At 42.0% G+C, this 14,722-nt stretch overlaps 3 protein-coding genes across 8 annotated transcripts in view; 1 reads left to right on the plus strand and 2 right to left on the minus strand.

The window, feature by feature from the left end:
• RSF1 (remodeling and spacing factor 1) overlaps positions 1-340 on the minus strand; it is a 66,185-nt gene extending 65,845 nt beyond the window's left edge. The window contains exon 1 of the mRNA XM_026078166.1: positions 2-340. Coding sequence (XP_025933951.1) covers positions 2-186 — 185 coding nt within the window. The 5' untranslated portion in view covers positions 187-340. The remainder of the gene's footprint in view (position 1) is intronic.
• Positions 341-528: 188 nt separating this feature from the next.
• On the plus strand, positions 529-8,615 carry AAMDC (adipogenesis associated Mth938 domain containing). Of its 3 annotated transcripts, none has more exons than XM_026078151.1 (4): positions 529-628; positions 4,703-4,853; positions 6,162-6,257; positions 7,003-8,615. In XM_026078151.1, the coding sequence occupies exons 2-4, from the start codon at positions 4,722-4,724 to the stop codon at positions 7,141-7,143; spliced, it is 369 nt and encodes a 122-aa protein (XP_025933936.1). In that variant the 5' UTR covers positions 529-628; positions 4,703-4,721; the 3' UTR covers positions 7,144-8,615. The 3 variants fall into 3 exon arrangements, with proteins under 3 accessions (XP_025933936.1, XP_025933937.1, XP_025933938.1); XM_026078152.1 differs by having other exon boundaries at positions 557-649; XM_026078153.1 differs by having other exon boundaries at positions 560-653.
• A 1,672-nt stretch (positions 8,616-10,287) lies between these two features.
• INTS4 (integrator complex subunit 4) overlaps positions 10,288-14,722 on the minus strand; it is a 37,043-nt gene continuing 32,608 nt past the window's right edge. Inside the window, exons 23-24 of one of the 4 annotated variants that reach the window (XR_003255535.1) lie at positions 13,750-14,054; positions 10,288-10,655 (exon numbers count right to left, since the gene is read on the minus strand). Coding sequence is in view for 1 of the 4 variants with exons in the window: in XM_026078149.1 (XP_025933934.1) it covers positions 13,861-14,054 (194 nt within the window). In the remaining 3 variants the exon portion in view is untranslated. The other 3 variants (XR_003255534.1, XR_003255533.1, XM_026078149.1) reach the window with 3 other exon arrangements.

Here is a 14,722-nt window from a genome sequence, read left to right on the forward strand (position 1 = left end):
GGGCTCCTGCGGCGGCTGCAGGACGCGCTCCAGCTCGGGGAAGGGCAGCTCGGGTAGGTCCAGCAAGGCCCCGTAGCGCTCGAGGAAGGAGCAGACGACGGCGAAGTTGGGCCACGAGCCCGGGCAACACGGGCCGGAGGGAGGAGGGGGAGGCGGAGATGGAGCCGGAGGAGCCGCCGCCGCCATCTTGGACCTGAGGATGGAGAAGGAGCTGGGGAGGGGGGAGGAGATGGAGGGAGGGGGGCGCTGGCGAGCCGCGCTCGGAGACCCGGGGCCGCGGCACCACTATCCCACAATGCAACGGCGGCAGGGCGGGGGGAGGGAGGCGGCAGCTAGAGCGGCGCGAGCCGACTCCGCCGCGCCTCGTGTGACACGGGAATGAAAACAAGGCGGGGAGCAGGGGAGGGGCGCTCTGTGACGGGGGCGGGCCGAACGCCGGCGCGGCCAATCAGAGCGGCGCGGGGAGGGAGCCGAACGCCGGCCCCATGCGTGACTGCTTCACGGCGGGGGCGGGGCCGGCAGGTAGCGCTGGCCAATGAGGGCGCAGCGGGCCCGCCCCCCCCTTCTCCCCTCTCCCGGGGAGCGGCAGAGGTTGCGCCCGGCGGGGCAGGGGTTGCGCGCGCCGGCGGTGAGTGGGGGTCGCGCGCAGGCAAGTGCGTAACGGTCGTAACGGATCACCTCAGGGAGAGGGCGAGGGGGCGTCCGCCGCGCAGCCGAACCGAACCGGCCGCGGGCGGAAAAGGGGAGTTAAGGCTCTTCTCCCGGCCCGTGCAGGACGGCGCCACTCCGGGAAGCGGAGGGGAGGCCGCCCCGGCGGGGCGAGCGCCGGGCCTGCGGCAGCGCTGCCGCCTGGGGCGCTCGGCAGCGGGCCGCCGCCGCTCTGCTGACGGCGCTACCTGCCTCGCTAGAGAGCAAGCGGCGGGGGACGAGGCCGTCGCTCCACTCCTTATTTCGGTCGGATTTCAAGAACTCGCCTGTGCCGTCCTCCTCGTAAATTCAAGCTCCTTGCTCCCGTGTGTTCACTACTGTTCCCCCTCCTCCCCGCCCTGCTAATGCTTCCCTCGGATCTTTGCCTTTTGCTCCCGTCCTCCTTCCCTCCGTCCCGTTCTCACGCTGCTTTTCTGCACCTTATTCTCTTAGGAGTGGAGCACCCTCCGTCACCTCACCCGATAACTCGCCTTCCCCAGGCTACGCAGCAAAATGGGGTTACTGAGTTTCTGAAAAATATCTTTCTGGTTTTTACAATTCAGATCCGTCCCCTCCCTACCCCATTCATTTGAACCTAGTCTGTCCTCATTATGTTTTTACTGCCTGTCACTTTTAAAATCACTTGAACTTGTTTTCTGACTTATGTATCTTTCTAAAATTGCATTGAATGCCAGGAAGTTGCATGCTGTCACTTATTCACCTTGCTCACAGTCAACTTTGGAGAATGATATTCTTTTGATATGTTATAGGAATTGCTCTGCCAGAACTTTATGTATGCTGATTTACTCTTTTGCCTTTATCTTCTTTGATCTCAGGATAGCATTGATTTTATGAAACATTCTTTCTTTTTATGCTATTTTAATACAGTTTTCTGTGATGCGTTACTCCCATTCCTCTTTTTTTATCCAAGTTGCTGCTGATGGACACTACTCTGAAGCAAGGTTAACTTCATGGAAATTAGGCACGCTGGAAGTTTTAAAATCCTCCCTGTTGCCTACCTGTGCTTAAATATCAAGTTTCATTGGCTTAATTCTCAGCCTTCTGCTATTTTTTGTTTTGCCATCTTTGGCCCCTACTTCATTTCTTTCTTTCAATACAGTGTCCCCCTATAAACTTTTGTGTTGCTTCCTTGTAGGCTCTCCAGCTTCCTGTATTCCCAATGTTTTTAAAATATCATAGCTTTGCTTATGGATTCCTCAGCCATTTCTCCCCATCATCACTTCATGTTTGAACTACTGCAGTTCACAGAAATTGCTGCTTTAGATCATGTTTGTGAGTCTTATAGTTCACTGTCTCATTTGATCTCGACTGATACTGTACCTTTCAGCAAATGTCATAGTGAAGAATTAAAGAATAACTCATTTGTTGGAGAAATATTTTTCTAATCCTTGCTGGTTAGTGATTGGACCGTGCCCTGCATGAAGAATGTCCAAAGTCCTCTTAAAAAGTTAATTCTTATTCACTTCCATTTAAAATATCCTCATTAATTCAAATAACCAGATGACCTTACTAATATTGTCTGCCAGTGTCATAGGATTTTTTTTTAGATTATAAACGTTTATTGGTTTTGAATTTTGTCTCTTAGTTTCAGCTAATTCCTTATTTTGATGTGGTTGGAAAAAGATATTATGGAGTCCCTAGCTTACATTTGCTGTCCTTTTTGCAGTTTGTTCTTCTCTTCTGATTGCATAGTCCCAAACTTTTAATACTATTTTGACTAAGAAATCATAATAATAATAATAATAATTCCTAATTATTTTATTGTTCATTCCCTTCTGTCTAACCTCCAGTTCTTCTAACTCCAGAATTCTGCTGTCTCCTCACAAGACTAGAGCAGGCAAAAATTATTTTCTTTCTTCAGAGCCAACTTCTGGGCAGTTGGTTCTGCCTTTACTCCTTCGTTGACACGTAATCTCCATTCTGTTGGGTCTAGTGCTAGTTCTTCTACTATAATCTCACTTCAGCAGACCTCTTCAGGGGAAAAAAAACACTTAGGAACATTCATATGAACCCAATGCACTGTGGATGTGTAATGAGGGAATCCAGAACATAGGAATCGAGACAGATTGCACTCACTCACAGCTCCTTGGCAGGGCACACGCATCACGGACTTCCGAAAGGAGCAAGCAAGAAAGTTGCCCCTTTATTCTGTGAAAGTAGAAGCTCTGGCAGCCTCATTCCTTTGCTGCATCCAAAGGAATTCTGTTTTTACTTCATGCAACATTTGAAGCAGGATACTGACATTCGTTCCTGGCAATCAGAGAAGAACATATCCTGTCTGGCCATACTTTAGTTTGCTGTAAGGCAGGAAGGGAGGTTGCAGTTCTTCGAGGAGGATTGGAAGCCTGTTTATCCGAAGGCTGCTCTTTTGAGAGGGCTCTTTCTTTAACCAGTAACACCAGGGTTCCTAAGACTGATTTTCCTGGTGAATTTGAACAATTTAAAACAAAAAAAAGAGAAAGAAAATCTAGATATCTGGAAGGATCTACCACTAAGTTTTTTTGAAACAGCAAYGAGCAGAGCTCTTTTAATTGCAGATACAACCAGCCCTTTTTTTTTTTTTCTTTGCAGTGTTGATTTCAGACCACCCTCTTTCTTCTCTGCCCTTCCCCTGAACCGGAAGGGCAGAGAGGTCATTACCCTGGAGAACTGTCAATTTACTGTCATGCTAGTCTAAACCCTTTCTAAAGCATCCCTGTGTGACTAATATGTTGCAATCTAGTGGCAGAATCATACCGGAGATCAGATTGCAGGGATTTGAAGTACTGTAAAGAGCACAGGTGTTTTCTTGGTACTGTCAAGTAGTTCTTTCTAGGGCATTGTCCCTTTCCGCTGATGCCCAGCTATGACTGTGATAGCAGAGCTAAAAATGACTGTGCCTAATACCGAAAAGCAGGGTTAGTCTCTATGCAGCACTGATAAGGCCTCAGCTGGAGCACTTTGTCTAGTTTTAGGCAAAAGACATCAAAGAAAGACGCATCCAATTGTTGGCTTTCAGGGAGAAATGGAGGAAATAAGCAGAGATTCAGAAAACATGACTGATAGGCTGAAGGGAACTGAAGTTTATTTAATCTAAAAGAAAGGAAAAAAGACTAAGGATGGATATCAGGTAAATGAAAGACGGTGGAAACAATGAAGATTAAGTTGTTGTTGTTGTCTGCAGTAAAGGATTAAAAATAATGTTTTTAAAGTAAAACAATGAAGATTTAGCTTAGACTTTAGAAAAGACATTATTTGGGTGCTTATCTGTCCCAAGAACTTGCCTAGGGAGACTTGACGTCTACAGGGAATGACTAGTTATAGTTGATTCTACCTTGGGAAAGAAGGCCTGACCCCTTTAGGTCTCTGAAGCCTTGACTGCCATGGCAGTATGGCAGTGCCATTGTTTTGCTGACGACTTTCTTTTCAACGTTGCCTTTACTGAGAAAAGTGTACAGGTGAAAAATCTGTTAGTTTAGAGTCCGGCATGTAGCTATCTTCTTGTTTTTGCCTCAGTCTTTCCTGAGCTTTGAATTAAAGCTAGTAAAGCAATAATGTGTTTGGGATTTTTTTTAACCTCATTCACCATCTCAAATTAATGAACCTGTATCTATATACTAAAATGGTTTAGATGGCCATATAACCAGTGTATGTCTCACATATTTTAAGAATATGTTCTCATCATTATACATTTATGGAAAAGATTAAAAGCCAGATATGGGAGGATATTTTGGGACCTGATTCCTGTTGATTGCTATAAAAATCGGGCACCTGATACTTCTACAGATGTGGCAAGTAAAATGATTAGTCCAAGATCCTACACAAAATCTTGAGAAGGGCTGTTAATTAAACAAATCTGCTGATCCTCAATTCAATTCTGTTGTCACAAAATCACGTAGATAATGTCTGTAATAGCTTTTCCTTCCAAGCTCCTTGGGACAAGAACTTTTTTTTTTTTTTAATTATGTGCTACATATGTTAGCCTGACATTATGTATTAAATATCCTTTTTCCAGACCTTAATTCAACTTTGTGATGTCTTCCCCTGAAATTGCTTCCCTTTCCTGGGGTCAGATGAAGGTGAAAGGCTGTTCTACAACATATAAGGACTGCAAAGTATGGCCGGGAGGAAGCCGAACCTGGGATTGGCGAGAAACCGGGACTAATGCAAGTTTGCAGTTTACTTTTCACCTTCCATTTTAAATGGGACTGTGAGAATGGTCCATAGAACAGTTATTACAGTTCCAACCAGCTGATCAGCAGGCTGCCTGKTGCTTCTTTCTAACCATTAGGCTTTGCCTGGGAAGAAATGCAGAATGTCTGTCTAAGAAGTAAACGTGCAAAGAGGTCGGAGGGCTGCAGACACGCTGCTTCGTAGGGGGGACAGGGAGTAGCAGCTATTGCCACCAGCCCTCACAGACAGCTGCACGGGTTGGACCACTATCATATATACCTTAGAGCCCTCAAACAGCATTCCGTGTTCGATGAAGAACGAATTAAGAATCTCTGGGTTTATATGCCCATATGACCGGAGAAGCAGAACAGATATAATGGCTGAAAAGTTCCCAAATAGTTCCCAGTTCGATCACGTTTTGATGTTCAGTCTGATCATTTGAAAACTGCAAGTTCATAGAAGTCCTTAGAAGAGTCCTCCAGCTAAAAGACAGATGAGTCTACGTTAAATGAAAACTGGGCGGGGGGGACCGTTGGGTTACTTAAAGAGGCAGGTTTTCTGGCATCCTTCTTACATCATGAAGAAGAAAACCCCATCTATTTAGGTTTTCCATTATATAGGTCACTTTTAAAGCTCCTGCTTTAGGTCAGTTTTACCCCTCTTACACCCAATTGTTAAGCTGATGCTTTGACCTTAATTAATCCAAGGAATGTAGTATTTTCTGAAAGAGCAAGAAGGACAGGGAATCCAGATTTACGAGCATCTCCATAAAAATAACTTTCTTTGGAAGTCCATGATTACCTACCCAACGCGAAAAACTAGTCTCAGTCCGCTTAAAGAACATACAAATCCTGTAAGAGAGACAGAGAGGGGGAAAGATTGTTCATAGAGTTTAACACAAAAAAGAAAAAAACAGTTGCAAACTGAAGAGGGGCCAAACTTTAGCCAAAAGTTATACAATATCTTACTTCTAGCCATATAGAGATGCACAAAAAGTGAAGTGGGGGAGGGGAGAGTTAGTGTAACATAATAATAATTTATGTAAACATTATAAGTGTATTTATGGATTCAGTTGATTAACTTATCATTCTTCATCTGCATATATCCATATATACCTTTTGAAATTACCAATATTGTCGTGTGTGTGTGCGCGTGCGCACACGCAAGCAAGAGGGTTGTTTTACATTTTGTTTAGCTAATTTATCCTGTTAAGCTATGTACTGTTTCAAAACGTATAGCTGAATGTTTCCTGGTTTATGCTTTCGGTACAAAGACTAATATTTTCGCCTCCTGACACTTAGCATTCTCCAGGAGTGCAACCAGCTGACCTTGAAGAAGTTGTCAAGAAGGGTGTTAAAACTGTAGTRATTGGTCGTGGCATGAGTGAGGCTTTGCAGGTGGGTTTTTGTTCTCTGATAAACATAAACTGGAACTGTTTGGTTTTTCTTTGTCTGCGTATACGGGGGGGCATCAACTGGGATGCTCTTCTAAGAGAGAAAAAAATTCAGAATGCTGAATTAGCATATCTGAGCTCCTGCCAGTAGTGACCGTCTTCCTGAAAGTAACATTATTCAAGCTCCTTGTGTATTAGTATCAGTGGTGAACATTAAACAGGTTTACGTTCTGCTACAGGAGCAATATTTAAAGGAGAAATTTTTACAATGTTATTAACGCTCCCTCTCCCAAATAGTTTATTAACTAGCTCTCTAGCCTCTTGTAAATACTTTGATAATGAGGCATTTTTGTTACTAATGTTGGCAGCGTCATTTTAGCAGATAAACTAGCTGCAGAAAGCTCAGAAGGGCTGATCTTCACTTCATAAAAAGCAATTCTGTAGCTTTTTGGTGATCTGAATAACACCTTATTTATATTCAGTAGTTGGTCAAATTCTATTTCTTGCCTTAAGAAAGGGCCGTATGTAAAACTACGAAGGAGAAACGGGAGGTGTGCATATATGAGTTGCTTTATTGAACAGAAAAATTGGTCTCAAAAATTTCTCAGCATATTACCAGTTTGGTTCCTATCAATATCTTTAGGGCCTCTGCTAACAAATGTTTTCAGTAACTATTTTTCTTCAAGCTGTACRGTATATGGGGAAAAGATTCTAATACTTGCTCTTCCCTTTTCCTTTCCTCTTCTCAGGTACCAGCATCTACTGTGGACTATCTTAAGAAAAATGGGATTGATGTGTTGGTCTTACAAACGGAGAAGGCTGTAGAAGAGTACAACGCGCTGGCTGCTCGAGGTGTCAAAGTGGGAGGAGTCTTCCATTCAACATGTTGAAACTTCAGTTAACGCAGCCTTCCCTGACCTCAGCCAGAACACGGATATGCCTTCTGACTGAATCAAATCACAGGCAACGGAGTGGACTTGCGTGCGAAGTGCCAAGGCGTTAATGTAGCCCGAAAATCTAAAACGCAAGGATAATTTAGCAGTTCTGGATTTAAACAAACTGAGTGCTCGCAAACGGAGTTTATTAATGACGGGAAATTGTTTAGTTGCAGAATATATCAATACACTCTTGAATTTGACCTAATTCTTCTCTGAAGATTGTTCATATTCTGGTTACTTAATTTTTCACCTGTTTGCTAAATTAAAGTTTAGGTTGTGAATATTTCTGTCAGGAAATAGACCACAACTACGTTGTTAAGCATTGCAATATAGCTATTAGATATTTGGTGAGTAGAATGAAATGGTACATATGAAGTGGTGATAAGCATTATTAAATAAAATAAAGCATTATTCTGCCCTTAGTCACCATATAAATAAGCTTTAAAAAGCTCCAACTCTGCCTCCTATTGGCAATTTTGTTCAGGATATTAACTGTGCAGATCAGTTTCTTTGTGATGAATGAAGAACATCACATAACTTGGCACTTTTAAATTTTACATTGAACCTGAAAAAGGAAAAAAAGTTTACAAGGTATAAATGTAAAATTTGGGCTGTAAAGAATTTTCCCATTAATTGTGAATATTGAAGTGTAGAACGCATTTCAATTCAAAAGTCTCTAGCTTTTCTAAAATGAACAGACTGATCAATTAGTTTGCAATATAAAATGTCAGCCTGTAGGAAATTAGTCTGAGTTAAATTGCTGCTATTACGATGCTGCTAGCAAGCTGGGAATGGCTGGGAATACTTAATCATCAGGTAATGATGATCAGTTAAACATTGTGCCAACAAGTATATTATTACCGTGACAATCTTAGAAGTTTCTCATGTTCTTCCTGTTTCTCCTGCTTGGTGGGCTTCTATTAATATGACCAGTTATAAGTTACTTATTGTAGATTTCTTTTCACCAAGCTCACTAGTTTTTGATCAAGTCTGTGCATATTAGCAAAAGTGAAGAGATAACGTTACGAAAAGCCCTGAGGCTCTTAGAGCTATCCAAAGTAGTAGTGGAGAGGCTTGCATTAGTATGAGGACTGAATGACTTTCCCAAGAATAACCTTTTACAAGATGGCATGTTCTTTTTCTGTTTGTTTGTTCTATTAAGCTTTAAAAACCTTTTATTTCATAAAATAGTGTGGTGTAAAAGCAAAGGGAAAGTGAGTACTTAGCAATATGGAGTTTTTAATCTTACGATCTCTTAATTACAGTAACATTTTGTAATAGTGTGGCTATGTTTAAGGCAAAATCTTATCTAAGACAGCAAGAACTGCCTCTTCAACTGCATTTGTGTTTGCTGACACAGCCGTAAATGCTATGACATTTTTCTGAATAGTTTGCATTGTATGAAATAAAAGATGAACCACTGACCCCAAAGACCGTAGTTTTCTCAAGAGAATGCCAGTAGAGCACAGACTTTGAAAACTTTGTTTTGCATTAAGGCATTGCCTTACAGTGGAGTGGGGTTTGACTTTCAGTCACAGTCACATAGTTGCATTATTTCTTGAATTTTTGACACTTAAGGAAGCTTTAAGTAGGAAGATGCTTGTTAAGGCTTCTGCTAAGAGAATAATTCCAGCTGCTTAAGTACCACACCATGCATATTATGCCGCTATGAGAAGCTAACCAAACACCTTATCTCTCACCTCCTTTTTTTTTTTCCCCTCGCCATATTAATGTGGCACTGAAATCACTTTCTGGAGGATGCCACATTCAGCAAAACTGCTAGGCATGCATCTTATATTTGAGAAAAATATGGTCTGTATTTGTATTTGAATTTGAGAGAAATACTGTGTAGCTGGTTCCAAAGAGCATGAAAGGAGCTAAGCCTTCTTAGCGCTGCCAGGTAACGTTTAGAGGTGCACCTACACTGCTTGATGCTGCAGCCTTTTAATTGTTCCTTTTATTTGGCAACTAGTGGGATACAGAAGACTCCGCTTCTAAAAAGGGGAGGTGCAGAGTGCAAAGAAATGGATTTTTCTCTTGAAGGGTAAACTGCATCCCGCTACCGTCAGCACAGAAGTTCAGTGTCAACAGGGAGATGATGTGCTGTAAGTCTTTTCCATCCCTATTTTCTGTTATCGCGCTTGTCACGGCTTCCTGAGTCAGCTTTGTCAATTCCCACAAAAGAGCCTGCTCCAGTCACCGAAAGCCAGATTTCCTCCTCAGGGGCTGGAGCTGCCTTGCTGCATGGTTGAAGCAGCTGGGACTGATTCATCAAAATTGGTCTCTTTATTAAATTGCTGTTTTCAGCTCAAGCCATAAATATATATTTTTTTAATTAAGGTCTCCTAGCCCAAATCATGGGAATGCCCTTTTATAGAGCAGGCTTTTTCCCATACACCGCTTCTCTGCCTCCCACCATGAAAACCATCTCCCAGTAGGCCGCGAACTCCCACCCTGACAAACTCATTAAAATAAAGCCACGTCTGGGCTCAGTGCCAAGAAGATTCCAGCCCAGCTGTTCCTGCCACTGAGCCGTTCGGTCCCCGGCGCTTATCTTGGTAGAGCAGCATGCATGATCTGGCAGCGAGGAGAGGCAGGCCGTAAAAGCCTCCCCTGAATGCAACATGACCAGCATTTTTAAGGGACATTAGACATCATCTGTGCAAAGCCTAGCATCTCTATGCCTTCAAACCTTAAAGGCTCATAAATATTGCAGAATCAAACTGTAAAACGCAGACAGCCCRGTCCCCAAACTAAGACAAGATCCAAAGGAAACCCACATGTGCGAGACAGAGCTCAAGATGCTGGCTTATGGGCCTCAGTGAAATGCACACAATGGTCGTTCTTCTTCCAARTAACTTTTTGGTTTGTGTCTCTTGCAGTGAGTGTACCTGCCTACTTAATTTTTCTATACCTTTTTAAAGAAAACGTTGAAGCCATGCCACGCTTGAATTAATGGCTCATAGTCTCCAAGTTTGTTCCAAATAAATTAATTCACGGTTTTAACTGTTCTTGACAGTTGCATTATTTAGGTTCAAAGTTCTAAGAAATGGCTCAGTTAATTTGAAACAGTCTGATTATGAATTTGAAATTAAAAGCATATAGGGATGGGCTTTTTTCCCCCCTTACAGGTGCTACGTTTAATTAAATCTGAAAAGTCAAACAAAACAACACACTTTCAAACCACTAAGCTATGTCCCTGTGAACTTTCGTAACGGTTCAGTCTTCTCTCTTTGCCAGCTTCTTGACATTCTAGCTACCTGGAGGTAAAAGGCAGAGGAGCTGGGGACTGAACATCGTTTTAGTTTTCAGCAAGTTCTTTGCCCTTGCTCCTGGATTGCTCAGCCTCACTGTAGCAAGCCTCGTGCTGCATGATGGCACTACGTTCCCACTCTTAGGAAACACCTGGCAGAACCRAATCTCCCAGCATTTGGGTGATTGTGATCTGAAGTCCTATGTTCCTCCTTCAATAGAAATGAAAAATTCTGAATTACATCTTTGTATAAACTCCAGAATTTGAGAGCAGAAAAACCTAAATGTCTCAAACTTGGATGAGGGGAAAAAAAAGTCAACATATAGACTTAAGATAAAACCTCACATTACTTACCTCTTAAAAATTACCTTTCAGATTTCCTGTATGTTAGAATGTGATGTGAAAAATGCCCTTAGAAGTGAAAGTAAATTAAAAGAAATCAGAGATAAAAACAAAAAACCCCTCAGAAGTACACATGCACATATTGAATAAAAAGAGACAGGGTAGAATAGAGCAAGACAGTGATAGCAAACTAAAATCTTAGCTGAAGCAAGAAGAACAAATCAGAGCTGCTGCACCATCACGTATAAGGGATGTTTACAAGTCTGCTTATCTACGTAGCAGGAAAAACAAGGGCAAATTTGAATCTTGGAAGGAGTACAACAGAAAAATAGCAGCATTCAGCACTGAATTTTAAAATCATCATAAGAAGTGTCACAGAACACTTTTTTCAGTTTGGCCAAAATGACGATGAATTAGTCATCTGCTTGAACAGGCGATACCTAAGGAAAAACAGAAAACCTATGACTTCTGTGAGTCAAACCAGGAATCAGAGGAAAAAGAATAAAAAAATAAAACAGGACAAGATTAAGAAGAGAAGCCAGCTATCAAATATCCCTATTATGAGACAGGAAACATTCTTATTGGCTTTAAATTTTCAAGGAATTTTAGGCACCCGAAATTACAGATTAAGAACTTTTCTATATCCCTTCAGTATTTGATTTTCAGTTGGTGACAATACAGGAGAGTGATCTTTGCTTTGTACGTTATATGAAAGGAGTTCAAACGCAGGATAAGGGAGCAAAAYAGCAGAAATTTGCCCCAGTGCGCAGAAGAAAAAAAAAAAGAGGCCATGATTTTAATATTGTAAATGAAAAAATATCCAGAATGGAGTAGCAGATTGGTCATCTGTGGCCTGGAACTGAGTAATAATTCATAACTCAAAAACTGATAGCCACAGGACAGCCAAACTACCTTGAAGAAAGGCAGAGTTTGTGCCAGCCAGCTGGTTAACGCCGGGACACGGAGCGTTTATCYGCGGGAGAGAGAGCAGCGTGAAGGCTCTTTTGTGCTGCCCATCCATATTGCTCTGCGCTGACGCGGGAGGGCCGCACTCGGCACCCAACGGGTGTCCCCTCTCCACGGATCAGCCTCAGCCCCGAGTCTCTGCTCTGCCTGCCGCAGCATCAGTCGTGGCTTCGAGCGTACGGACACAATTTTAATCAGAGGTCTTTACCGGGACGACAAACTGCACAAATACTGGCAAAGTGTAAAATTGAGAGGAAAGAAAAACCCCTCTGGACCAGATAGCTCAACTCATCAAGTATCTGCCCAGGACACAGCTTCATAATCAGAGACGTACGTCCACCCGCGTCCCCTGGGAACTCAACTGAGGATGCCAAAGAGAAGTCAGATGGTAACAACTCAGCTGTGCAGGAGGTTTTCAAACAAGTGCCCTAAACCTGAAATACAAAATACAGTTTGTGAAAGTAGGGACATTTAATACATGAATACCTACAGCAACTGAATGGTTACGGAGTCAGCCTTTGGACCACAACATGTCAGTGTTAAAAAAGAAATTAAAAAATAAGAATTATTAGCACAGACCCACAGAGGTATATATGTTCATGCTTACAGTAACAGGAAACAGGTTAGAAGGAATTTTCCAATTTTATTGTAGAAAAGCATATAAGGGCTTTTGCATAATTATTTAAACTAATCTTTGTACAACTGGAAGGTATTTCTTCACTACTTTGTTTACCTGCTACAAATACACTTTTTCTTTTTTTTTTCTTTGCAATTAATTTAATAAAACACAGATAACATTTGGCTGCTGTACTAGGAAGTTTCACACTTCAAGCGCTCCTGGAAAATCCTATCAAAGGATTGCTAAGAATCATAGGAGGTTCCTTAGTCTTTTGAAGCATAGTCTTGCACATGGGAGTGATTAACAGATACCTTTCAAGAGGAAGGCCAGAAGCATCCCGTTTCTAGCAAGGACAAGCCCTCCGGGAACAGAAAGCGGTATGAGAAGGAGCCCATCCTGTTGGGAAAGGGCTTCCCATCCCTCTTAGCTCACCTGCTTAGGGAAACACTGACAAGTTGACTTACTGCTGCTTAATTGAGAGTGTGTTCAGCTACTTCAAGCAGATCAGAAARGTTTTGACTGCCAAAAACTGTTGCAGAAATGAAAAACTAAACAGACTTTCTAGTCTCAGCATGATCAGTCCAGGAAAAAGATCAACATACAGACCTAATGGAACAAGGTTAGTATTTTTTCAGCCTGTGCTATTCAATCACATTGTTCCTAAAGGCATACAAAATATGCAACTGGAAGGGGGAGTTACAGCTCAAAGATAAAGATGTACGACTCCTTTTTAGGAGGAAAAAAAAAAAAAAGTAACAGTGTTGCATTGCTTCTACTCAGTTAAGCTCCACGTCCTGCTAACTGAAGTTTTGCTGGGTGAGCCAACGTGTTCCTCCTCCGCCAGCCCCGCAGCATTAACAATCTACGCCCTCCCCAAAACTGCCAACTTCAGCACAGCCGTACAGGACGTAAAGTAGCTCAGGATTTAGCCTGTGGCAACTGGTCATTCCACTTGGAGATGCAAGTTCCTACACAAGGACAACAGCACTTCAGAAAAACTTTTTGCTAAGGATTTAGGTACCAATGCACAAATACAAATTTCAGACATTCAAACCCCCCCCCCAAACCCTTAACTTCATTTCAGAGTATTGTAAAATAACACGGATTTAATTTCCTAAGTATTTACACAGTAAATACCTCRAGCAAGAAACCTAAAGGCCTTGAAGAGAAACTTTTGATAGGCGAAGGCTGCAGTATTTGCCCCAGTGAAATATTTACTGGAATGTTGACTGAGAATTGCCTTTTGTTGATTCGATATAGAAACATCTGCATTTCCTTGAAATTGTTCTTAACTAACCAAATAACTCCTGTATCGATCTATCCRCTTCGCAACAGAGAAGACCATTTGCTCTTCAGTAGCTCTACTTTCATGTTTTACCTTTTTTTGTGCAAGTGTAACGCTGCGTTGGTTTGGTTCACTATGTTGGAACATAAACTGTTTTCATGTAACCCAACGATCACCTAAATAGGTGTCTTTCAGTGACGGACTTCACCGCCTGGCAGGTTTGGGCATTATATAAACTTTGACGGGTTTGCTGAATGGTATGGTTCCCTCTATGCCGTTTTCAGATTGCGGGAGAGCCTCCATGCTCTCGCTCCAGGTGCATTTGGGAATTTTAGCAGACGCCTTGCTCCTATTGGAGTTGTAGGCCAGCAGCAACCTCACTTCAATCTGACACGGCTCTGAAGAGAAAAAAAAACACAAAAAAACAGAACAACTCAAACACAACGGTCATCACACAGTGAATAAGCAATACTGAACGAAAGAATTTGTGAGAGTTCAAAATTGGTCAAGATTTCAGCTTACTTATGCTGGGTTAAGTACAGAGCCATTCTAGGTGTACAAGATCAGAATCCAAAAATGTCTTGAAATTAATTTTTAAATTAAGTTTGAAACTTTAAATTTTTGCCATTACATTCAGTACAGTAGAATTAAGCACCATTCTTGTTCCCCCCCCCTTAGTCTCAGCTTAAAAAGAGAATCCTATGATAAACCTAAAACTAGCAAACTTCAGAAATAATTGTCAAAAGACAGCAGGCCTAGTTCCCCGAATTCATGGCAAGATCAAGTAAAATCTAGATGGAGTCTGATCAAGACTCTCAACRCAGAAGATTACTTAAAGGTTCTCTTCTGTTGGAGGTTTTTACACTGCAAGACAGCCTTTTTCCTTGTTTTTCCATCTCAGCAGTTAGGCAGGTATTCCTAATACTGCCCATAAGGTACCTAAGGTGATTTTATTTTGTTCTTCTCCCAGTGTTCATAACGAAAACAAGCTTTTGCTCTACATAATAAGACTTTGAGCAGAATATTGAACAATATCCTTGTCAAAATTTTCCCTTCTAGACTGAAG

Source organism: Apteryx rowi, unplaced genomic scaffold (assembly GCF_003343035.1).
Source record: "Apteryx rowi isolate R43461 unplaced genomic scaffold, aptRow1 scaffold_471, whole genome shotgun sequence".
Lineage (NCBI taxonomy): Eukaryota > Metazoa > Chordata > Aves > Apterygiformes > Apterygidae > Apteryx > Apteryx rowi.